Source organism: Bacillus rossius, chromosome 11 (genome assembly GCF_032445375.1).
Source record: "Bacillus rossius redtenbacheri isolate Brsri chromosome 11, Brsri_v3, whole genome shotgun sequence".
NCBI classification, from domain to species: Eukaryota; Metazoa; Arthropoda; class Insecta; order Phasmatodea; family Bacillidae; genus Bacillus; species Bacillus rossius.
The window spans coordinates 24,084,403-24,111,901 of NC_086338.1; the positions used below are offsets into that span (position 1 = coordinate 24,084,403).

The following is a 27,499-nucleotide window of genomic DNA, read 5'->3' on the forward strand; positions in this document are numbered from 1 at the left end:
ACACGACACTACATCACGCCAGTTAGCCGATCTAGCTGGTGGGGAGCTTCTCTCCCCCGCCGAATTAGGTACACATAACTTTTCTAGCATTACACAACCTACCAGCGCACACACAGGCCCGTGTGCCAAACTTATCCCACAAGACACGCGCCCAGCCCGTTGATCCAAGTGATTCTACAAAAGTGTGGGGTGCACCTGATTTACAATGTACTAAGCGAGTTATAGAAACTTCGGTTTCTGGTCTCGCACACACTAACTGCCCCAGATGGCAATATGATGGATCGGCGGCTCATCCCAGTCCGCCGCCATCAACGACCGACCGAGAGTAGACGCGCCAGCACTCCGGGAACCTCACCGCTTGTTTCACCGCCAAGTAATCCTATTTCAATTTAATTCCGTATGAATCGTTTTCTTTTCGTTCTCGGAGCTCCTCTCGGTCGGGGGACTGCACAAATAATTGTCTTATGACCAGCAACGGTCTTTTCTTGTTTGTACTACGTGATGTGAGATGTGACCACGTGGGGGTCTGCACACCTAAACCGATTCGTGCCGCGGGCGTTTTAAACAGTTTCAATCGTGTACGTGTGTAAGTTGCATTCGCCGAATAAATCAGGTGTGTAAATCAAATGTATTATTTTCTTATTTATATCTGTTCGACCACGTGGAGTGTGACGGCGTGTGGGACGCCTGAGAGCCCACTGCGTAGGAAATAGCGTGCCCGACGCTGAGAGCGGGCAGGGATTCGTGCTAGGTGTATTCAGGGGAAAATTAAAATCACACCTCACATGGGCGACGTCACGACCCTGGGAAAGAGTCTCACATCGGTCCGTGCACGTGGCACGGTGGCGCCCATAAAACCCGAGCACGCAGTAAAATTCAGTCATTAAATATCAGAGACTACGGCCCCCGTATCAAGAGGCGCCGCCACGAGTGGCGCCGTAACAATATATTAAAAAAAAGTACCTATATAAAGACTTAGTGCTGTAATATGTGTTTTAAAATTTTATATAAGTTTATTTGCAACATGAAAACATGAAAAACATGAAAAAAAAAAAACAAGAAAAAAAACACGAATTTGCTGGATACCGAGGTTAGACGTTTACACATCACTGTGCGTTTCCTTACATACTTAAATAAATGTTTTAAAGTTTTATTTCATTAAAAGTTGTATAAAAGTATAAGGTTCCGTATTTGTAACCAATAATTTAAGAACACGTCAAGGTCAATCTCTAACTAATCTATTGTCGTGTTTGCAAATGCATCCTTTCCTTGTATGACAATCCCTCCGAAAATGTCTTGAAGCCATCCCTGGCCGGACAGCCCAGACCTGGGGTCCCGTTGCCACCTGAAGGCCACGTGACACCGGCAGGCACAGAAGAGGGCGCCTACCTAGTATTCTCAGTGTCATGCATACGAAGCCCGATCTTTCCGAATGCTGGTTTACTATCGATAGTTTTGCTTCAACATGTTTTCTGCAGTTCTAAGGAGAATTCACAATATATAATTTACTATGTTAGGCAGTTGTTTTCGTGGCTTTCAGATAGAGATGCAAATATCGGAGGAAAATATCGAATATGAATATATCGATTACTTTTAAAACTATTCAAATATTCACAATGAATATTTTGGAGAAAATATCGATTTTACGATATATCGACATTAATATTTTACGATACCTATTTTTTCTACTGCAAAAATAAATGCACAAATATACTGTATTACTCAGTTTTATTCAGTTATTTACAAAAATAATAAATTCTTGTTCTTGATTGACTAAAGTAAGTATCGATGTTTTTACATGAAGGCAATGTCAATTTGGACAGTGAAATTAACTTTCTCATATTCAGTTGGTGCTATAATAAATGATTTTAGCATCATTTCTGATCGATGATATACTTCCACACTTTACTGGCACTCATGATGCACACACAATTCACATTACACTTAGGGATGCAACATCGCTCTTAAAAACATCGATATCACGAACATCGATGTTAAAACGAAAAAGTATCGATGTAAAAAAACATCGTTCTGACAACCGATACATCGATGTTTTAACCGATGTTTTTCAATATTAAGAAAAAACATGCCGAAATGATTAAAATTATAGTATGTATCCAAAAACCATACTTACTACAGGTTCCTGACCACAATATCCACAACCCATTTACAGTTGTGTCTCATGCAGAACAAAAAAAAGTATTAAAAGCAATTGAAAAAAAAATTGGGTGTCTGTAAAGTCAGTTTACGGACGATAGTTTAACGTGAAAACATCATAACAAAACATTGATGAAATGATTGCATACTTTTATGAATAAAATTGAATCATTTTTATTGAATTATCACTATTTTGTATGGATACAAAGAAGGAGTGAAATGAAATCCACAATTTAATTGATAAATTTACTTTTATTTGCACTCATTAATTCAAATATGTTTATTACTTTAACGAAGAGATTATTTAACTATAACTTTTATACATGTTTGCTATTTAACTTCAAGATCGTCGAGAATGTTTTACGCTTTTTCGCAATTACACATTTAACGACGAAGTTTGTTCGTCGTGAAATTAAACGTAGAATTTAATAAAAATGCCCCTGCAGTTAATAAAATAAGTATTAGTAAGTTTAAGAAATAATTTCGGCTTTAATCTCTAACCCAGACACTCGTGGTGCGCTGGGGCTGAGATTAAAATTCGTTGATAATATTTTACGTTTTTATGTCTTCCAGTGCTCAAAATGATTTACAATTGTGGCCCCGGGCACGAAATTTTATTTATAATTCATTCATAATAACGCCCCTCGCGATAAACAAAGGAAAATATGTATTAACGTTTAATTACATAATATTAATAATTCAAACGACGATAACATGATTGAGAAGTCAAATCGATGGTTGTTCCAATCGAGTGGAAGAGAGATGCGGCACAAGCGTACAATGAGCGTAACGGGACACATCGTAGTGGGACTTAATGTAAGTTTTTGGACATATGCCATTGCTAAGAACTTTTTCTGTTTAAGAAAAACTAAAAACTAAAAAATAAAGAAATAAACAAATAAAACCCAAAAAGGACAAAAAAAATCACAAAATTAAGCATAAAATTACTGTTGTCAACACGGATATAAACACCACAAAATATTCCGTAACAGGAATATGGTCAACAAAACAAAGAAAAAAATTTACTAAGAGAACGAAAAAAAAAAACCACAAATGATGATGACACGAAAATATTGAAACCAAAAAATTCAGCTTCAATGGTTGAAATGAAACAAAAACACGACAAAACGAAAAGACGAAACAAACGTTTCGTTACGGGACACTTTTTCGCGCGTGCAGCCGGCGTTCTTCGATTTATTAGAAGTTGTCACGTCAAAAAATAGGGAAAAAGCACGAAGTGTATGTGCAGGTTAAAAATGTAACATTAATTTTCTCGATAGAGCTAGCGAGACCGTATCGGTACCAATCACTAGCTTGTATGCAGGGGCGCAACAACTAAATTTTCAAAAGGGGGGGGGTTATATACCTTTTTTTTTATAAAGAATCATCGATGCCCCCTATTGAAGCGGGGGGTCCTCTCCCGGGAAAATTTGTATTTCAGGTGGAAAATGGTGCTATACAAGCAGTTTTATTATCTAAAAATTGATTACACAGCTAGTGGAAATAACATATCCAATTTGTACAGCACTTTCTTTGCCCACGTTTGCCCCCAACTTCAAGGTTTCAGAGGGGGGGGGGGGGGAAATACCCTTGCCCCCCCCCCCCCTGGTTTGCGCCCCTGCTTGTATGTACAACAAGCTATGAAATTGTCTATGAAGTCTCGCTGCTTTTTCCCTATATTTTTCAAAATTTAAATAAAATTCTTATGTAAACAAATATTTTTTAACGGTATTTATTTTTTCCAAATGATTTTACACATCATAAGTACTGGAAAAAAATTGATACTGAAATCAACCAAATTTAAGTATTTACAACATTTTTGATACCTACTTAAAAATTTAGGTATTTATAGTAAGATAGACAGTTAAAAAAAATGTATTTTGAAAACTAAATGTCGTATAGTAATGTTTTTTATATATACAATAAATATTCATGAAATGAAAGCCAAAATATTATAAAAAACTAGGGTTATTTTAATGATGAACGATGTCGATGTTTTTCGACTTTTTCGTCGATGCATCGGCGATGTATCGCTCTTCAAAACATCGATGCTAACATCGATGTTTCATGAACGATACATCGATGTTTTTAAAACATCTATGTATCGTTTGCATCCCTAATTACACTACACAGCACACCAGAGCACAGCACAGCACTAGCAGGAGACGAGCACAGTATAGGCCAGCCCAGGGGCCCAAGACCCAGGAGTGATGCATCGGGGCTTTTGGACAGAAACATACCATAAGAAAGGCCCCCCCCCCCCCCCCCCTTGTGTTTCACATAAAGCGGTAGTTCCCACTTCCCAGAGAAGTTATATTCACAGGTAGAGTTTTCCAGTTAGTGTTGCCAACTTTAAAAAACTAAAATTGAAAAAATACAAAAAAAAATATTCACATGAATATGAATACTCTTATAATATCGATTGAATATATCGTAGTTACAAAACTATTTACTTGCTTCGATAATATCGAGACAAAATATCGAATATTCGATATATTCGATATATATTTGCATCTCTACTTTCAGATGCTGTTTGTCAGTTGTGGACAGGCCGCTAGGTCTAGATCATAGTTGCACGTAGAAGGTCACTCACAAGCTCCCGGTGATTGTTTGTGGTCTATCAGCAATGTTCCAGTGGGTTGTTTTCGCAAGAGTGCGTGTGTTGGCTATGTCAGCAGCAGAGTTAGGTCCTTCAGGAAGAGGCTTGCAGTGACTCCGCGAAGAGCTCTGACTGTCATTTATCTGGAGTGGTGAAATGTGTGTGTTGCCATGAGCCAGTGGCTTTTATTGGGGTACTACCATTTCATTGGTGGCATTGCTGTATCCTTGTGGGTTTTCAACCCCTGGTCAGTAAAATTATTAATATTATTTGCTTTGATATTGTAAAATATTTAAGAAAAAATATGTCAATGTACAACATACACTAAATTTATTACACTTAAAAAAATTGCCTCTAATCCTTTTTTGGTACTTCAATTTAATCATGGACAGCATCTAGATCTGTCAAACTGTAAGTTAGTGAATACAGTGTTTTTTCATATAATACTCTACTATACTATGCTTCACTTCATTAAAACTTAGTTTTGGTATATCACAAATAATATAGTTTTTTTTTCAAGTCCGAATTTCCCTCTTTTTTTCCAGCTGAAATTTAAAACAATCAAGAGAACCAAATTTTTTATTCATATACAAAAGATATTATTAAAGAAAATTGATAATTATGGTCATAGGCAAAAATTTAATTCCAAAACTGCATACAGTACCATATCATACATGTTCTTCGTTTATGATACGCCTAAAACCTTCAACTGGCCTTTTATGTATGTTTAAAATTCTGAGCATTTTTTTTTACAACCTTTACGAGTGGAAACAATTTATTTTTATAGATGCAAGATATCTCACCTGGTTTTATTTCATTCCTTACACATGCAAAAAAGATTTAAAATATTCTTATTTCAATACTTTACTTAATGTAAATATTTTAATGAAATGTTAATTACATTACAATATAGTCATTTAAGTTATGTTAATTTTTTTAGGTTACAGAAATAAATGAAAAATAAATTCCTTCTTGTAGAGGGCATATTAATTATATTGTTTCTGTTACAGTGTGATTCTCCACACTTTTCTTACAAAATAAATTTGGTTCCTGATAAAAAAAAAGGCTGAAGAAATCACTATTGCAAACCTTCATATGGTTTTTTCTGTGTTAATATTTCATGGGGTGTTCTGCAATTGTTTGTGAAATAAATGGGGTTGTTTCCATGGCTATGGTGGTGGCTTGTCAGTCGTGTGCCTGTGTTGGGGTTGCTTGCATCAGCTTGTATTCTCCCTATCACTCGTCTTATTTGAGTCTGCACTCCCCACTGGTGGGACTGGGTATACAGTTGGATTTCCACTTTGACACCCACCTCACTTAAAGAGTTATCTGAGAATGTATGAAGTGAGTGTGCATGCTCTATTTGCTGCCCCACAGCTACCCATATCGCTCCTGTGACATGACTGTTCATGTTACTTATGTGTGATATTGTATAACATTTGTAAACATTACAACTTGTTGGTAGTTTGTCATCTTTTATGCAGAATACTGATGTTTATATTGCCAATTTTTTTCCTAGCAAGTAAAATTCATACTGATTTTATCATAATGTATTTTATCTTCCTAGTGAACTGATTATATAAACACAAACATATGTATAGTTTGATTTTTTGGTACCTTACTCCTGCTTGCTCTAAAACACATATTCTCTGTGTTGTTACTAAGTGTAACATTGTATAAAATACAGTGTTTTATCGCATAATAATTACACATTTTATACTAAAATCAAGTTTGAAAAGTAGGGGTGCGATTTTTACGCGAAAAACATTTTTTTTTGTTAGGTAAAGTTATTCATAAAAACAAAACCCATTCATGGAAAGTATGTTTATTTAAAAAGTAGAGTATACAAAAGCATGCCAAACAATTTAAATTAAGTCATGCAAAAAAAAAAAACCTTTCTTCAACTTTAAATAGAAAAATAAATCTGTGACCAGAACGCAAGCCTGAAATAAACGCATAAATATTGTCGTCCTACACACCACGAAAGAGTGCGGGCCATCAAATGTAGTTAACTCTGCACTCGACAGAGAGCGCGCGTTGCATGCAATCTGCGAGATATCAATATTGATATTCGCTCTATACCAGAAGCAACATAACCAAACATGAATGATACCAATTAGCGATGGCTACAATTTTATAAGCGGTACACCGCGGCGACGCAGACAAACAGATTGACGTCGACCGGGGCTGCGCCCCATATTGCCAGCTATGTTACCACCCTCCTACTCCTCTTTCTTCTGTCCCGTCCATTCGAATCTCCTGTGGCCGACGTATGTGCGTGAGCGTGTGTGAACGCCCGGCAAGAGGCAGAGTCGAGCCAGTGCCTCGTTCCCTACAAATTTATATTTTACTTTTATTATTATTATTGTATTTCTTTAACTATCCATAGTGTTGTGTATGTAAATTTCAGGGCATAATTCTTTACTTCATTTGTTTTCCTTTCGGCAGAAATGCTAAAGGGCCGCTACAGACTCAGACTTACCCAAGTCCATCCTGTTACTGTAAATTTATTTAATTCTTTTGTGTTTAATTCAATTATTACGTGGTTTCAGTTCATGAACCGCCAAAGTTAAATGTAAAAGGGTGTTTGGTAATTTAATTGGTTTTATTAAATATGCCACGGCGTGATACGGCTTGGAATAACGGTACTATCCGTCTTGGTGCACCACGCCATTGTCCTGCCATCCCGGTGGCCATCGCTCGCCCTAGTCGCTTTGCATCACCACCCGAGGTAGGACGCGCTCTGTACTCCGAGGACTTCAACTTCACTATACTGACACAGTAATTCTGTTCTCTGTAATTTTTCTTAATTGTTTCGCTTTCCTCGGAGCCTACCTCGGTGGTCGGCTGTTTAGTTAATTATCTTGTAATCCTTCGGAGATCCGAATATCATGACGAACGTAACGCCCGACCACGTGATGGCCGGGACAGCCCATAAACCGATCGTGCCGCAATGCTCTTAAACAGTTGAAACCTATTTTATAATTCTTTATGTAACGCGCTCAAGCGGGAATTGCACTGTGTAGTCTACAATAAATCACAATGTTATCGAACTTGTATTTTTCGTTGGACCCCGTGTGCACTCCAGGTTGGCGTGTGGGACACTATAAGAGCCCACGACATTACTACATAGCATGCCCTTCGCTGAGAGCGGGTCCAGGTCAATTATTCTGTAGGCAGTGCACGGGGTTTGAGTCATGTCCTCACATGGGCGACATCACACCCAGAGTTAAGTGTCTAATATGGGTCCGTGCCCCCTTAGACAGTGGCGCCCTTCTTATTTAACGTCACTCTTAACGCCCCGACAACCCCCGGCGACATCAAGATAAAGGTAAGAACGTTTAAAAATGTCTTTAAAAGAAAATTTACATATCACACAACTTTGTATTTCCGTTAATTAAATAAGTAAGTGGTAATGTCCGAATAAATATTTGATTTTTACTTTAAAATACATTGTTTTATACGGAAAAAATAACTACACAAAGCGCTCCGAATCTAATAGCGGGACCAAAAACATCATGCGACGTTTACGCGAGAGGTTTTTTTTTATCCAAATTTTGACGCCCTAAAATATGGGTGCAACGATTATGCGATAAAACAGGGTATTTGAATATTACTAACATCTTTTGAATTTTTTTATCACAATCATCATACTTTTTCTTTTTGTTTTCTATTCTTCTCTCACATCTCATTTTTGGGATATTAGGGGAGGGGATGGTTAGTTATTTTAATTTACTACAAGAGGAAAATGTTATTACAATTACTTGTAATTGTACAAAATTACAACAATTCATACAATACTCAGTTTGTCTTGTAGATGAAAAATTGGTTTATTCACATCACAATATTCAGGAATACAATCTGCATGGCAGGAAAAATCAAACTACTTTATAGCTATGAAAACTTATATAACAATATATAAATATTAATAACAACAGAACACAAAAAACAAAACAAATACACAGTCTGCCATTTATGAACACAACAGTGAATATTAAAACTAAGTTTTCAGTTAGTGTATGATTGAAGTCCAACAAGGCCTCACAAGCAGTGGTTACACAAGACAACGCGTTGGTGCGACTGACTAGTCACAGGAATGTATACGTTCCCAGCTGTCCAGTCATTGAGAACAGAAGACAGGCAATGGAATACAGAAACAAGCAGAAGATGCTGGTCACTTATTAGCAATGTAAAACATCATAAGAAAATATGAACTAAAATATGAAGTTAAATACCGTATATACTCGTGTATAGCGCGCCCTTTTTTCCCCTCAAGTAAAGGAAAAAAATAAGGATGCGCGCTATACACGGGAAAAAAAATTTTTGGGGGGGGGGGGGGGAGGCGGGGAGGAGTGGAAGTCGTTAACTGCCGGGTGACGGGTGACGTTTCTGGCCAGCCCCCACACATACGCACAAGCAACAAGGCCTCTCTTTCACACACACACACACACACGCACACGCGCGCGCGCGCAAGCTCGCACATCATGGTCTCTTGTTTATTTTTAGACCTCCCCCCTTTACAGAAAGCCAGCTCAGAAGCTAGTAAAAAGAGAGAGAGAGAAAGAGAGAATGTTGTCACCAGTTCCCCCCCCCCCCCTCGGCAACTTCTTCGCTTCCTCCATTCCTCACCGGTGAGTCATCAAGTTCTCCGCGCCAGCTTAGCAACGTAGCGCGGCACGCCTCCCTCCCTTCCTTCCTTCCTTCCACGTACCAGTTGTGACGATATAGCGCTTCATTATCTTCCGTTTAGACAGCAGAGTTTATGTATTTTCCTGACGCATCACCACACATCAATTTAAATAATCAGGTACCACAAAATGTTAGTAAAATTTATTTATGGGGGAAAAAAAAATTTCAATTTTTTTTTTCTTTGGAATTAGTTGCAAAAATCGTGGTGCGCGCTATACACGAGGGCGCGCTATACACGAGTAAATACGGTATCTGTTCCTTTGCAGGAAACGATCAGTGGATGATAGGTGGTCTCAAATACTGACTCAGCCATCTGCACTTCTCACAGATGTAAGATGTGTTCAGCTGCGAGGGCTCACCAAAGCCATGACAAAGGTTGCCTGAGTTCTCGAAGATATCGCTGAACCACAACTAGTTTAAATACTTGCTCACTAGAGGTACTGCTTCTAGCTACAAGCATAGACATCTATACTCTGGTGTACATAGGCTAGAGTAGCGACAGCAGAGCCAGCAAGCTGAGTGCGGCGACAGTAGCGAGAGCCGCCAGTGCGAGCGTTGGCCAGTTGTGTCGCTGTGTTGAAGTGAGCACTACCGACACATGATGTCTCATGCTGCAGTCCTCTAGTTTCATTGAGAGAACCACACCAGGTCCACTTACAGGCTGTTCTCAGACCTCCACAAGCACGGCCGGGCAACTAGCAGGAGACACGTGCTTCATGTGACTCGCCGTGTGCCAGGCAGTGAGGAAATGTCCCGGTACACGCAAGCATTTGGAAACAAAACAATCTACGTGTTGCCAGATCAAAGCAAACAACATATAAATAGATATGTAATATAAAGTAAACAGAGTTATTAGCATTCACAGTTACGCACACTTTTAAAAATAATAATAATTATTATAAAATAAGAGTAAGTACTAATGCATTGTGGACAGCGTTAAACCATTTAATAAATATTACCTTGTATTAAATGTATAAAAATGGTTGTATTCTAGCAATTTTATTGTGGCACAAAAGTTTAAATTTAAATTTAAATGTTACTTTGATGTCACACTGTTTGAAGTGAAGTTAGTATTCAAGCTAACTTCTGTGTAAATGTAAACATGTTCCACAGTTATTGGCAACTACGTAAATTACCAAAAATAAAAAATAAAAATGTATTAAAACTGTGATCCGAATGTGAAGTGCAACTAACATAGCTTTTTATTTTCAATAACTTTACTCAATAACTCACACTAACCATGCAATCGTGAGTACTATAAAATAAAGTGTCAGAAAGAGAATTTATATTTTGGACCACTTGGTACTGCTGTTATCATGCACCCTTTACATCTGCTAATACAAATAAAAGCTGTCCTGGTCACAAAAGATGCTAACAGCGGAAGTATAGAAATGTTATCATCAGAATAGCAGTAAGCTTCAAGTATTGCTGAGGTGCTACCATGGGCTGAAACAACAGAAGAAATGAGTTAAGAAATTATCCAACCACATAAATAATCATAAATAATAACTTTCCACAGTTTGATATTTGAACTAGAAAGTCAGGAACAATAGCAGAAAGATGACACTAGCTAAAGCATCTCCAAGTAAATATTTCCAAATGACCAGAAGGAACCAGTCAAAGGCATTGCAATGCTTGATGATCCTAGATTAAAGAGAGCATTGATATTGGTAAAATATACATATGCTCAACCACTAGCTACAAACAAAAAATAAATAAATGAAAGATGATATCTCAGTGAACCTCATCTTAGAACAAGTGATGATCCACTGCACTGGTGGAACAATCAGAAAGTATGAGATAGCCAAACTTGTCAGTTATAGATGCTGAATGTTTTCAAGCTGGTCCTACTTAAAAGTTATCTGTTGCAGGTGAAGTTACCTGCAGAAGAAAATAATAATTATTTTGGTTTTTCACTAGCCCTCAATGTTAGAAACAACTGAATATGCATCAAAAAGTATAATAAGATCACAAGAATTACTCATAATGTAAAAAATAAAGCATTCTGTTAAGAGCCAATAACTGTGTTACAGTAACATTTACAATAAGTATTCATTGACTTGCCAATAACTTAGTTGACAGGTCAACTAATTTTAATCTGTTGCCTAAGTAATACTACACATAACTATATTTACTAACCAAAAGAATAGAGTGACACAAAAGTACCTAATGCAGTTTTAATTTGCAACCAGAGAAAACTGAAGCTAAACAACCCTTAAAATGTTAAATTTGCAGTAACAGTAACAATAAATTTACTATTTACCATCATATTCCATTTTTATATTGGCTGGCTAGCTGCCCCACTAGAAGCTGCGATCACGGCGTGATCTCAGACAGCACGACTGCAGAGACTGTGGCACCAACCACCTTCACACCTGTCTTCATCTCCACAACAGGCCAACTGACAATACTTCACAAATGTACAGGCACTCACAACAGAATACTTAACTGTACAGCTGGTCACACATCTATGTACATTGTTATAATAAGGTGCTCCAGCGACCTTCACGCAGCTAGGGTGTAAGGAGTGCAGCAGCCACACTTCAGTGAGACTCTAGCCCGGGAAGAGACAGCCCGCAGCCTTGGCAGCCTTGACGCGCACGCTCGCATCCTCGTCGCTCAACAGCTGTGCCAGGCGCGCACACACCGAGTCCAGTCGCACCGTGCCGGACTGCTCGACAGGCAGCGCACCGTGCAACGTACCTGTAACCAGCCAAGTACACTCCTGGTACTAACCTAAACTTACCAGTTCAAACAGAAAGGCTACAGATATAAGGATTCACAAAACTACTGCAAGAAGCTACGAGTGTGATGGTTTAACCATTATGGCCACAGAGTGAGACGCGCCAGATACTTCCAGTGTCCCTGAAAGTCCCTCGTGTCAAATCTCCGTAGCCTGCACTCTGAATACAGTTGCATCACCTATCTGTAACCTGCAATTGAAGAGTTCCATCCCCTTTCTGTAGCCTGCTCTGTAAGGACAGTTGAACTGACACACTTTAGCCAGTGTTCTAAGTGGAGGATTACATCACCACTTCGTAGCCTGCACTCTGAGCATAGTTGTACACCCTCCTATAGTTTGCACTTTAAGGGGAGGGTTGTTTTCTCTCTCTGTAATCATTGAAGTCAAAGTGGTTAGTCTCTGGTTCAAAAATGTTTCTCATAACAAAATGGTCTTGCACAGCATGGAAGTGGCAGCGCACACATGAGGACGTTGCAGTGGCTGCAGGTCGAGACTTGCTGGTAGCGCTGGACATCTACTTCAAGTGGGATATGTGGGTTAGTGTGTCCAAAATGCATTCATCTACTGCAGAAGCTACTATTACACAACTTAGGGGCTTACTGAGTTGATGTTGTCGGATAAGGGGTCATAATTATCATCTGAGAAATTCCCGAATTTTAATGAAGAATGAAATACGACACACCTTGATCACTTATTACTGTCCTTAGCCCAATAGAATGTCGTAAAGAGGGGTAAAAGATGAATAAACAAACGTGGGAGACACTTTCAGTATTGGCCAGAGATGTGTAAACATCTAACTTTGGTAACGAGAAAATTCATGTGTTCACATGCTGCAAAGAAACTATAATACGAAACACAAACACAAAATTGAATTAAGAATTTTTTTTAGAATAATTATGCAGGACATGTTATTTTCTTTCAATATTTGAAAGTTTATCAAAAGGAGAACATGATGTGCATAATAAAAACATCATAAGCCTTTTATGCACATAATGTCCGCACCTTTACACTTTTCGGAACACTTCACTACACCTGGCCGTCAAAAACGCAAGCCAAAATACAAGAAAGTTGGAAGTTGAACAATACTTGCGTTGCATTATTGTGCCTTGCGTAGTTTAAAAATCAGACCTTAGAAAAGCCACATGGCAATAAATCACGCTGTTCAAAAATATTCGAAAAGTACATTTTCATGTACCAAAATTTTAGATACGAATCACACACGTAATTTCGGCACCCATCAGTACATGTGGCTTGCCACAATAACGCACAGAGAGCAGCACGAAACACTGAAACATTTTATCAACAGACAGAAATGTTAATACTATTAGAAACAGCTCTGATAAAAGCAAAAAAAGACATGAAAAAATACAAAACCCCGGCTTTGATCTGATTATCGACAAAGGGTTTTACTAAAATACTGCCCATATTGGTAAAATTCATTAAACAGCTAAGCTCACCCCACAAGATGTCCAATTTCTTCTATAAATTCTGTTATACCCATGGGTATAAAAGTGGGCATAAAAGTTTATTTAGCAGAAGAGAAGAAAGAATTTGTTACTCTAAACACAATTCCTAGAATGCCAACAGTGAACCAGCCAACACATTTGCCCACAAGAGCAAGCATATCAGGGTGGGATAAACAAGGTGCTGTCCATTTAACCAAATACTAAAAATATATGAAAATTGCAGCTGTTTATTTAAAAAAAATATTATTTTGATATTTAATTATCAAAACTTCACTTGCAAAAAATATAACAAAGTTGGCCTAAATCTACAGTGAAGGAAAACAAACCATCTCACAATTTCATTTAGGCTAATAGGTGTGGCGTTACTATGAAGTATTAAGTTTATTCATTAATAATTTATGGACATTCATCTCCTAATAAACATAGGGTGTTTTAACTATAATATTATTTTTTTGTTTAAATTACTTGTTAACATATAATTTAATATTATTTTAAGTATAAATAAAGGATATGAACCTAACTTGTATGAAATAATCAATTCAATGGACTGAGCTATGTATTTAATAATATTATATCAATAAGAAAACAAATCGGTTACTAAAATGGAAGGAAATTTTTTTTTGTTTTAACAAGGTTTGAACCACATCAAGAATTACCTCTTACTTTTTGAACAGTGCGCTCTGCCACCACGCTACCAAGATTATTGAAATTCTAAAGGAGATGATGTATTATCAACAATGTAATGCCAGTTTTCTTGTGTACTGTGCCACTTTTAAGTAATTTTATGACACATTATTAATTTTTAATTTTTTTCTGGCTATTTAACACAATACAATTAATAACACTAGAAAACAACAGAATACAATGAAAAACACTAGGAACAACATATCCAAACAGAATGCCATACAACAGAAACCAATAAAAACCTATAGGATACAACTGAATACACTAGAAAACAACAGAAACCATCAGAGCCCAATAAAATGCACTAACATACAATAGAACCAACAGAATAAAGCAGAGTATACAAGAAGTTTGTGTTTATGTCACCAGAGTTCTCTGTTGAGGTTTTATATTACAAGTAAAATGAGTTTAACAATTTAAAAATTATAAGGAAATTAAAATGTGGCATACTGAAAAATCTTTTAAAGAAAAAATTGAAATATTTATTAATTTAATTATGATTAATATGATTTTTTTTAAACATTAGAATTCAACAGAATCCAATTTGAATGCAATGGAACCCAATAGAAAATAAAGAATGCTTTACAACAGATTACCTAACAACAGAAACCAACAGAATACCATTAAAAACACTAGCATATGACAGACCCCCAAAGAGAGCCTTACAACAGAAAACCACCAAAAAAACTTGATTACATGATGAAATAATATAATGTCTTACAACAGAAACCAACATAATACAACGGAAAACACTAGCATATAACAGACCCCATAAGAGAGCCATACAACAGAAAACCACAAAAAAAAAACCTTGATTATATCATGAACTAACATAATACCTTACAACAGAAACCAACAGAATACAATGAAAAAACACTATCATACAACAGACTCCAAAAACGGCCTTACAACAGAAAACAACAAAAAAAAAACCTCAATTACAACATAAACTAATATAATTCCTTACAACAGAAACCAACAAAACCCAACAGAAAAGACAAGCACCACTGGTCTGAATCCAAGAATAACAAGCACCACCAGTCTGACAAGCACACCCGGACATAACAGAGCTCTGAAAAGCACACCTAGTCTAAACTGAGAACTGAGAAGCACACCATTATCTGAACCAAACACTGACACAGCACCCCACCAACTGAACCGAGAAACTGACAAGCTTCCCTGGTCTATAAAGAGCATTGGCAAGTGCAAACCATCTGAACCTGGCCTGACAAGTACCAAAGTCTAAAGCGAACAATAAAAAGCACCACTTGTATGAACCAAGCCCTAAAAAGCACCCCCAGTCGTAACCAAGCAATGACAAATACCACTGGTCTGAACCGAGACTCTGACTAGCACTCCCGGTCTTTACCGAACACTGACAAGCAAGCCAGTCTAAACGAAAAACTAACAAGCATTACAGATCTGAACCGAGAAATGAAAAGTGCCACCAAACTCCACTGAGCACTGTCAAACACTACCTGTCTGAACCAAGCACTGACAAGCACCCACGATTTGAACTGAGAACTGACAAACAAAAATTATCTAAACCGAGCACTGACAAACACCACCAGCCTGAATTAAGCACTGATAAGCAGCACTAGTCTGAACTCAGCACTGACAAGCAGCACTGGTCTGAACCAACTACTGAAAAGCACCAAGCCTGACAAGAATCCACGGTCTGAACCAAATGATAAAAAGCACCACTTGTCTGAACCAATCCCTAACAAGCACCTTGGCCTGAACCAAACAATAACAAATACCACTGGTCTGAACCGAGCACTGATAAGCGACAGCTGTCTCAACAAAGCACTGACCAACACCACCAGTCTGAAATGAGCAATGACTAGCATCACAATTCTGAACAAAGCACTAACAAACACCACCGGTCTGAACCAAGCACTGACAAGCACCACTACTCTGAAATGAACACTGACAAACACCACCGGTCAGAACCAAGCACTGACAAGCACCACTGGTCTGAACCAAGCCCTGACATGAACCCCTCATCTGAACTGAGCACTGACATTTGCACCTGCTTGCATGGCTCAAGTATAGTGTGCAGAAGAGCAAAGCCCAGAAGGGACTGCCTGACACTCGAGTTTAGAGCAGCAAGATACGATATAAGACTACTTAACTGGTAGTTGAGTGCACATGCATACATTTGCAAACACCATCACCAATTCACTGGCTTTCTCCCTAACATATAATATCTAGATATAAGACTATGTTCACTCTCTCAAAACAGAAATTACCATCTCAAAATACCTAAAAATCACTATCTTTCAAGCTGAGGTCAAGTTGGACACATACATATAGGTTTTGGTGACTCACCTTAAATTATCATAATGCTAAGTAATATGTGGTGCATAACGTTCATTACTCCCAGGTTAAGTTACAGAGTCGTAGGTGTACTAGGAGTAGGGAAGGGAGAATCTATAAACATCAAGTCAGCCTTACTTGGAGTATGTCACCTGGAAAGGAAAAAAAAAAGGAAATAGTCCGCACAGCGACACAGCCAACCAGTAGGATGTAGCAAGCGGCGCTGATGTAACAATACAATGTTAGTTTTTCATCAGTATGCCAGGAAAAGAATATTTAAACTATCAACAATGCAAGGAATTCTGGAAAAAGAAGAAGGAAAAAATGACAAAACTTTCATTCTGTCTACAAGTAAAGCAGCACCGACCTGGTTCTAAGTGGATTGACAGGTGTGTTCTAATAAGAAGGAAAACAACACAAGCACCAAGCACTTACCTATAAGGATAGCTGCATTTCCGCGGAGTGCTGGCCAAGAACTCTTGGTGTAAGCAAGGGCGTTCAAGGTCATGTGAGGCACCAGATCCGGCCGCTCCTCCCCCTGCGGAAACATAACGACTCCTTGATCATCCTTCACTGGCTGATAACTCAACACATGCATCCAGCGATAATGTTTCCAATGTTTTTAACTAAATGCATCCAGCATTGAATAGTTTACAACATATTTCATATTATGCTACTAACATAGTTAAGATTTTTTTTACCTTCAAACACTATTTTTCATTCCATGCCCTAATACGTGGTTGTATAAAAATTAGTTTTGGACCAAGGTTAAAGATAACATTATGATGGTTTAAAATAAATTTGAATGAATTTGACAGTAATGAAGTTTTAAATTTTATTTTAAAAACCTGTTTTTATGGTAATAGTTTGACTGATTGAAAATTTTTTCAGCAAAGGTTTTAGATAATGTTTAAAATTTTCGTGATAAAATATAACAAATTTTATATTATACCTACTAAAAAAAGTTATCATTTTTTTATGGTAAAGAATTTTTATGTATTTATTTTTATTCCAACCCCAGGTTTTTTTAACCCTTGCCTTGTACTCTCCTATCCCTTAGTGCAGGAGTGTACTACACACTGGACGTATGAAGCCAACTGAAGAAGGCGAAACGTTTAGGATGGGCACGACGTCGTCGTACGAGGGAGGTTAAGGCACTTGTCCGGGAGAAGAGACGGAGGACAGGCTGACAGGAGGATTGGGAAGCGGCAGCGGAGCTCACCAGCAGCTTGACCAGGTCGGCCATGAAGTCGGAGAAGTGCAGCGTCGCAGCGTCCAGCAGGTGGTCCTGCAGCATGGCGCTGGTGCGTCTGGCTCCCAGCAGAGGCCCCACCTGACGCAACGTGAACTTGCAGGCCTGCCGACATCACACAACCACTTCACTCTTCATCCACTCCTGTTACTCAATCCATACAAACCTTGTTTCAATTATACAAATATTGAAATTACAAGTATTATTGTATGTACATTTGCAAAATTCTGCTTTTGTTACTTGATGGAGACGTGTTGACGTAGAATTATGAAAACATTGTTTTAACTATGTTATTTGTGGTTTTGAAATGAAACCAAATCAAAAGGGATAAAATGAATGCTCGTAATAAACCAACTTACCACTTTAAAAATGTTCTACATTATATAAAAATTATATTACTATTATGATTGTATATAATTTTGATCGTGTATACAAAATGGAATTTGCTGAGAATTTCATTACGTTAAGCATAATTTAAAATTTTCACATCCATTTATTAACATGAAAAATAGTTCTGCATACACAACATTGGTCTTGTAATTACAATGGCACAATCTTTCACAATGTACATATGCGGTATAGTTAAGTTAGATGTAGCATTTGTTTTAATGTTTAATGACAATCATAAATAATACATTTTTTTAAAATTTAATCACTGCTATAAACTTTAAAAATTATTTTAATGCAGTGACTGCTATTTAAAAAAATGTGTGCGTGCAGTCCTCGCGCGACAGAAGTGAAACATCTTGCTTATTATATTATTAGGCATAGGAAACACAATTCTCTTTGGCTGAGATCACAGATAAAAAAAAAATGCAAGTATGTATATGAGTGTGTAAAAATGCAAGTGTGAAAGTATGCAAGTATGTAACTGTGAAAGAATGTAAGTGTGCATGTATGCAAGTGTGCATGTATGCAAGTGTGCATGTATGCAAGTGTGCATGTATGCAAGTGTGCATGTATGCAAGTGTGCATGTATGCAAGTGTGCATGTATGCAAGCATGCATATATGCAAGTATATTGCATCATTTTTACCTCTCCCCTGCTGACTCCTCTATCGGTTCTCCCACCACTTGCATAACTGTTCCCCTCCTCAACCCAGTTCCCCCACCAAGAACTTAACTTTTCCCCTCATTCAATCAGAATTTTCCTGACGCTCGAAAATTGAAGTCCCCTCAGCAAAGAAGTGTCACTTCAACAATATATCACTTAAATCTATAATTCACAGAAGAAGACTGCCCTCGGCCACACCAAGGAGGGTGTGACGAGAGCTAGGGGAGAAGTGGGCTTAAGGAACATTCACTACAATATTTAGCCACAATGCAATTCTGGACACAAGGAACACAAGTTCTAATGGACTGCACATGTTTCATGCAACCATCATGAATAGTTAATGGTCTGAAACCAGTCTTTTGTTGTTTGTTGACATGGTTTTCCTGTATTACTCCAAACATTCGCCGTACTAATTTTCATTTGAAAATTCTTATGCTCTGCAGTGTGCTGCAGTACATGAACTCATCCAATCATACAATGCAAGATAATTCAGCATTTGAGTTGTGACTTTACTTTTAGCGCAAAAGAATCACCGGTGAGTGTTTGTCTCATGCTTCAGCATGACGAACTGTAACCGTGTAGCAAGCAGATTATTTTATTTGATACTGGCATTGTTAGTACTGGCGACTCTCAGCTGGGGCTTGTCTGGAGTGAGGACAGAGAGGAACTCGGTAGGCTTGGTCCAGAGATGAAAATGACTGGGGGACTACGAGGTTGGGCCACATTCAGCATCACTACAAGGATAAGTTGGTGGAGTAGACTTTCCGAACCAACAACGGCTTGATCTGGAACTGCTGATATGTATAATGGACAGATTCCGTTCGCACGAACACCAGATACTCTAATTGCAGTGGTTGGAGCATGAGACCAGCTCAGAAACAACCCACTGAAGTTGAGACAAGTGTGTTTCTGTTCTTGTTTGTCAACATTCAACTATCAGAAGCCTGAATGAAAAATATTTGCCAAGGCTTGAAAAGTAGGTGTTCAGTGACTGAAGATTGTGAGAAATTTGACTGTATTTACCAGCCTTGTAGACCTGACCTTGCAAAGTCGTACTGTGCTGTGATTGGTTGGCTGGGCTACGTGAACACCTCACTGTTTGTAAGCAAAGGTCATCACTGTTTAAGCAGTTGTCGGTAGATGACTTTAAAGTGATAACGCCTGTTGGTTGCGGCCAGGTCAAGGTTCTAAACTTTTTTGTTTATTTCAGTCGAGTTTATTATAAATTTGACCCCAGACATCAGCACGGTGACAGCAGAAGCAGCACAGAGCTGTGACCAAATGCCAGGCTAACCACAGCCAGCTCACCTTCACCACCTCGTCGTCTCCGTCACTGAGGTGCAGCAGAAAGCACACCAGGTTGCCCGTCACCTGCTCACGGAACGCTGTTTCAGGCCTGGCCACACTACAGCGCGCTAGCTCCCCGAACATCCTTATAGCAGCCGCGCGCATGTTCCCATCCTCTCGCTCAAACAAGTGCTTGATCCGTATGGCCACGGTGCCCTGGACAGCCAGCACGTGATGCTCCTCCATCACCGGCAGCATTTCCAAGAAGCCTCTGACCGCGGCCAGTGCGATGCTTCCGCTGGCGTCGTGGTCGTCCAGGCCCTGCGTCAGGGCTGCCAGCACACTCTCTGCGTATCGCCCACGCTGCAACACACCACTCAGTTTACCCACAACACGGACGGTCCTTTAATATCACTGGCTACACATGTCTACCCATACTACATCACATGTGCCATCTTCTACAAGCCATCTTCCTCCGCCTGCCTACACATGTTAACATGACTTGTACAGAACTGTACACACATCAAATACTGTAACCACCTCAAAAATAATCTTTATACTCAGTCTATCCCTGTGAGCCTTTTAGCACACAGCATAAGTACAGTCCATTGCTGTGGTGTGATTACTAAAATGAAGTTACACTTCTGTATATTTGTTATTAGAACTGAAACCATTTAAATATTTTCGCTAATAAACTAGTCTTTACAATTATGTCAATCCCAATTAAATCGCAAAGACATAATATGTAAATATTTTCGTTAATAATATCTACTTTTTAATTAAACCAAAGCTAAAAAATTAACTCTGTGTATTTAGACAGTAGTTAGTAACTGTCACTGTAACAGTAGTTAGTAGTAGTAGTAACTGTTTTAATTAAATTTATTTCAAAATTTGAAAACACTTTGGATTTTAATTAATTGAGCTTGTTCAGGTTTATTGTAACTTGTGCTCTTATTTGGTTATTTTGACTGTAATCTTTTTCCTCGAGGGGTTAGCAGTGATAGCTGGTACCAGCATATGTGCAGGGATCGTTAAGTTTGGGCATTTATATTGTTTCTTTACTGCAATTTTCCCTTACCTAGTCAAATTCTTGTTACCAAAATGGTGTCTGAAGGAAAATCATCAAAATAAATAACATTTAGCCCTCCAAGCCGGATATTTACCAGTAATCCTGTGTGGTAATTGTGTCCTGACTTGAGATGCTCATCTATTGTGATCACATTTTTCAGTCTTAATGTGCATGTCGGGACTTGGGAGTTTACACAGAATCATATTGGGTTGTGATATTGCATGTGTGTGAATTGTGAGTAGTTCATTCGGCCAGTATCTGGTTTTGTGCTCTAAATGGCCAAACAAATGACAAGACAGAAATGTTACAGAGACTTGTGGAGAGTAAGGAAAACAGCTCTTGCTGATAAGGTGAAGGATGACGATATACAATGTAAACTGTTTATCGCAACATGGTGTGATTTGCCACAACCATTTAACATTGGAAATTATAGTTAAAGATGACCCAGGATTTCATTAAAAACCATCACAGTGATGCTTAATTTTTTTCGACGACACTTACTATAGGGTTCAGACAATATTTACTGCCAAATGGGACAAGAATAAGTTGAGTGATAATGCAAAAGCACTAACTGCCCACGAATAATTAAAAGTCAATCTTCCAAACATAAAACTTCTACAGTTCTTTGGAAATCCGAAAGAATAGCTCAACTTTTCTAACCTGAATTTTGTAAACAACGGCTAGTTGAATGATATTGAAAGGTTAGTACCTTAACATATCATTGTTATCAAAGCTGCTTTCTCTTATCCAAGCTCTGCCATTGACTAATGATAACTGCAAGGTAGTGTGGTGTTTGATTGAATGGAGATACAACAATCTCAGGCTCACTGTGTTACATCACACTGATGCAATTATGCAAGCATCTACATCTATTGCTTATTCTGCTTGACTAACTGTCTTGAAGTCATTGTTAAATGACCATATGGCTGCATTGCGTTCCATGAAACTAACAGTGACTCTTGGGACCCACTATTGTTTTATTTTCTGAAAAGGAAGCTAGACATAAATTACACTAACAATGAGAACTAAATATCTCGGGGAATTGACACAGAAATTCGTAAATTTGCTCATTTTTTTTACCTCACTTAAAAGTTATCGCCGGGCTACTGAGGAAATATCTGGTACCCCCACTCAGTCAGAGGGTTGAGTAAGGCAGGCATATTACAGCACTATACTTCTGTCTTGCTCTCAGCACACTTCACTGGTTGGTGAACAAACTTTTGGTCCTGCTATGAAATGCAGTGTATAACAGTGACCACCCATTTTACGAATGTCCCCAGTTTGTGCAGCACATGCCCGAAGATCGCTAGCAGATTTTCAAGAGACTTAACCTTTGCTTGAACTGCCTAGGTGCATCTCATAAAATGATGCAGGGTCTAGAAAACCAGTTGTCACTCATGCAAGAAGAGACATGTTCGCTTCTACATTTGACTGAAGCCAACATTCATACACTGCTGACTGAGAAAGCTACAGTAAAACCTTTGTGTTGCGATCCCATTTATTGCGACCACCTCTCTATTACAACCCGATTTCGAGGAACAGTGAAAAATTGCTGAAAATCCGAAGAAAATCGGACAGAAAATAAGTTTCTTGTGGTGAGTAGTGTGTTCTGTTACTGCATTTCTCTTGCCAAGTGCTGTACTGCCGTAGGCAGCGCATATCTAAAAATAGATACCACTTCCTGTCGACCGCTGTCAGCTCTTAACAACCCCCACTCCACATCCCTTTGCCGGCAGGGTGTTGATAAAGGTTTTTGTGGCAACGTGTTTACGACCGCTGTCAGCGCTTATGAACCCCCATTCCACTCCCTTTGCCGGCAGGGTGCAGATAAAGGTTTTTGTGGCAACGTGTTTACGTTTTGCTTTTTGCAAGTGTGTAGTGTGGTACACAGTTAAGGCAAAAAAAGCTACCTGCTGGATTTCTCTTGATTTTGATTACTATCGGTTGACAATACACAGCGACCGACTGGATGCACGCCCGCCTGGACTTGTTTTAACTGCCGCAGCGATGTTTATTTTGACAGCTCAAGCAATTATCTTTTCCCGTGGGTTGATAGAAAAAGGTTGCTTCACCCAGCATAAAAAAAAGGCTACGCCACTTATTGCCCACGCAGGAAACACACTGGCTGCCGTCTGTCATCCCCCGCATTTATCTTTCTTCTAACATTCCACGTCTCACCTCTCGCGCGAGCAATAACGTGGCGACCACGCATTGGGCCGTTTTATGCTTTGTTTGGTGACAGCAGCTTGATTTTATTCGGTATATTCCTTTTCATAGGACCCTTGCTATTAAAATACATTTATATTTAAGTTTGAAAGCATGTAAATTCCTTGCCAGAAATGACTGAACTCGAACTTGGTGTGAAAAGTGACATATTTTGACCCCTCCCTCGCCACTTTAGTACCCCATTCATAATAGCCAAATTTTACGGGAGAAGGGAGGGTGAAATTAGCATTTTCTCACTGAAGGTTTTTCAAAGGGGAGCGAAGTTGGGGTGTTATAAGGGAGGACACTAGATGGTTTTTGTGTCTGGGAGGCATGAGCTAGCCTTGAAGAATGTTAAAGAGAGGGGAGGGAGAGGTGAGCTTATGCGTCATGAAGCCGCTGCCGCCAGCCAGCCGGGCGAGCTTCGTGTGCGCCCACTCGCGTTGCAGAACCTAAAGCTGCCATATTTTTAAAGGAAATGTCCCATTATTTTTCTGTTATTCTTACATGAACATTATTGGAAGTATTAAAGCCGACAAAAAAATACGCTGTGTGTTAAAATTAACAGATTTTAATGATCTTTTTTTTTCGTTTTTTCATTTTTTTATTTTTTCTGGTTTTCACATTTTGGTCAAAATGTCCAATTTTTTGACGGTTCCCGATAATGAATTCGTAAAATCACTGCTCTGTTAAATCTGGGGTTCGTGACATCGGGGTTCTAGTGTATTTAACTACGGAAAGCAGAAAACGTACATGTAAGCTAACACATATTTTCTGTAGAGGTGGCCTGTAGGGCGACGGACTTGTCATGATGGTTGAAGTGGGTTTAAACCAAAACCGTCTAGCATTGTGAGTGACAGCATCCTGCCATTGTACGGCTGGTTAGCGAGTAGCGGTTTGGGAAGGAGGGGGGGTTGAAATGAACTGAAAATTTCGGAAAACATCTATTACGACCCCCCTCTATTACGACCCTATTCCTGGGAACCGTGAGGGGTCGTTTCAGAGAGGTTTGACTGTACTTCACTACAGCCTGCCCCACCTAAATGTGCAGAAACAGTACCTACAATAACAGTACCTGTTGAAGTGGCCTTTGAATTCACCTAAAACACTAGCAGTTGACTCAAGATCATTTGCAGTTGGTTGACTAGAAACTTTCGAGCGCCATCTGTTAAAGCAATCGCAACTGTGAACAGAGTACCTGGCCTTCATGGAGGCCTACTTGCAGAGTGGTCACATGCAGCTAATTGCCAAAAATCCATGGCATGGTGATGAATCCTTCTATTATCTTCCTTGTCACAGAGTGATTCAAGGCAGAAAGCACCAGTACCAAGCTAAGACCTACAAAATGTTAGTATCAACAATATGCTGATGACTGCCTCCCAAATACAGACAGATGTTTGAGAAATTCTGGTTCAAGTCCATGTTTATGAAGTTCTATAAACTGTGGACATCAGTGGCGTAGCCAGGATTTGCGTATGGGGGGTGTTAAGAAGCATGCCCCCCCCCCCCCCCCCGTATTAAAGCGGGGGGTCCGGGGGTCCTCCCCCGGGAAAATTTGGATTTTAAGGTGTATAATAGTGCTATTTTAGCAGTTTTCGGTACTTAAATTTAAATATTGTAATGGTAAAAATTTTATTAATTTTAATATGAAATTTGTTTGAGTGATGAATAAGAAATTAATTAAAGATTTGGAGCTAAGGGGGGGGTTCGAACCCCTAAAACCCCCCCCTGGCTACGCCCCTGGTGGACATCATGCAAATATAAAGACAAATATTGATGGACATATAATATGAAGTCTATCAACACTCTGTGTTGAACTATTCTCCAACTGCTCCTACAATGGTCTATAGTTTTCAGCCTGTTACTTATGGAGTTTCATCTGCCCTATATCTAGAAATTTGCAACCTGCATTAGTTGGCTCAAGATGAGCAATGTAACTTTTCTAATGCAGCTCACAATTTTAAGATTAATTTCTACAGGCATGATGATATCACAGAGGCAAATAGTGTGGGAGAAGCAATAGCTCTTCAAAAGGAATTGAATACTTTGTTGGCAGCTGGTAGTTTTTCACCTCAGGATGTTTTCCAGCACTTATAGTGAAATACTGAATGGCTGTCCTCAGACCGCTACTATATTCTTTGTTTATGTCGTTTGACAAAGAACACCCAGATGAGGTGAAAGTGCTTTGTGTATACTGAAACCCCAGCCCAAAACAGTTTTTGATATTGTTTCACTCCTACAACTAAACTGTGCACAAAGAGGGCAATTCTGTCAGATATAGCTAGGATCTTTGAATACCTTGGATGGCCGGAACATGATGGGATGAACAGATTCCTCAAAATTTAAGTTGCTTTTGTGGTCAGAACTTCGACTGCCTAAGTGCATAACAGGCTCAGTAAAGGCTGTTCATGAACTGCATCGATTTTGGGACAATAGAGAGGTTGGCTATGTGAGTGTTGTCTGGCTCAGATCAACGTATCCAGATAGCAGAATAGAGGTCTCACTATTGATGGCAATATCAAAGGTGACACTAGTGAAAAAGATCTTTCTGCTTCGTCTTGAGCTGTGTGCAGCTGTGATGTTAGCCAAGTTAATCAGTTTTGTGACCTTAAGTAAAGAAGACTATGCTGGCCATCAGACAAATTTATAGGTGGTCAGACTCTACCATTATCCTTCACTGGATACAATCATCACCCTACCAATAGAAAACATTTGTGGCAAATCATGTCAGCATCACCCAGGACTTAACTGACAAAATTTCTGGAGACATGTTTACATATTACTACACAATAATTATAGAGTTGGTGTCAGTATTTTCATTGTGATAAAGCTATATACAGTACAGAGCTGAGCACATCAGAGAGTTATCAGTAGCAAGTCACTAGGTAGAAGGAAATGAATAGGTCCTTAGACAAGGCACAGTGATGGACTGCAGTGGTGAAGGAACAAGCAACTTGCAGTTATCAGACCATGCAAATACATGACGGTGAGTCTGCTCAGAGATACGTAGAGACAGTATGTCATGAGAGCACCTGGCATGTCAGAGAGCAACGTGAGCCAGCTACCTGGTCGGGCTCGAGGCGAGCGACAGAGGCGAGGCCTGCGAGGCACAGCTGCCTCACGAGCGGTGACGGGTCGCCGAGGCAGTTCAGCTGGCTGCTCACCACGCTCTCTAGCAGCAGCATCTGGCCATTCACCTGCAGCTTCGTCAGCTGCAACAACACACACACACTCAGAGATGCAGTCCCGCGACAGGGCGACCCAGTGGTTCTGCCTGCGTGCTGCGGAGGTATTATACAGTTATACACTAACATGACACGATGAAAGGCAGGGACTGGCGTGGATGATGCAAGGCTGAAGCCGAGTGTAAGAGGAGTGTGGTGACAGGAGCCATTGAGACAACCACTCATCAGCCAGGACAAACAAGATGTAGTGTTGCATTTGGGTCTATGCACTCACACTGGTCCTCTCCAACCGTTCCCCATCTATGGAGGTTTACTTTGCAATCTGCACTTACATAAGCAGATTTTGTTTAGATTGTCATCTAAAAAATAGCAATTAAAAAAAACTAATAATAAGCAACTTTTAAACATGCAACAAGTACCTAGTCAAATTTTTTTTTACTAAACTACGTTAAACAGTAACGGAAAAATCACGTTGATAATTTAAAACACAACATATTTGTCATTTTAAATTTGAAAATAAAATACTATTTTTATTCATTTTGTCACACAAACCAAAAGTGGGAAGAAATAAATATCAACAACCACGGACTACAACACCACCATACACAGACACAATATAACACCGTGCAACACAGTAACAGCTTACTTACTGTATGTATCTATGATGAAACAATATATTGAGAATAAAAATAACTGATAAAAAAACATAAAATATGGTTTTGGATTCCAGATGAAATTAGCAGAAATTGTATTTATAATATTGGTGAAATATAATATAGTTTACTTTGGCT

The 27,499-nt window shown here is 38.9% G+C and overlaps 1 protein-coding gene across 4 annotated transcripts in view; it reads right to left on the reverse strand.

The window, feature by feature from the left end:
- Positions 1–8,508: 8,508 nt before the first annotated feature.
- LOC134536695 (maestro heat-like repeat-containing protein family member 1) overlaps positions 8,509–27,499 on the reverse strand; it is a 178,667-nt gene continuing 159,676 nt past the window's right edge. For all 4 annotated transcript variants that reach the window (XM_063376555.1, XM_063376556.1, XM_063376557.1 and 1 more), the window contains exons 23-27: positions 26,589–26,735; positions 20,271–20,612; positions 17,880–18,014; positions 17,093–17,195; positions 8,509–12,148 (exon numbers count right to left, since the gene is read on the reverse strand). In XM_063376555.1, coding sequence (XP_063232625.1) covers positions 12,000–12,148; positions 17,093–17,195; positions 17,880–18,014; positions 20,271–20,612; positions 26,589–26,735 — 876 coding nt within the window. In that variant the 3' untranslated portion in view covers positions 8,509–11,999. The remainder of the gene's footprint in view (positions 12,149–17,092; positions 17,196–17,879; positions 18,015–20,270; positions 20,613–26,588; positions 26,736–27,499) is intronic.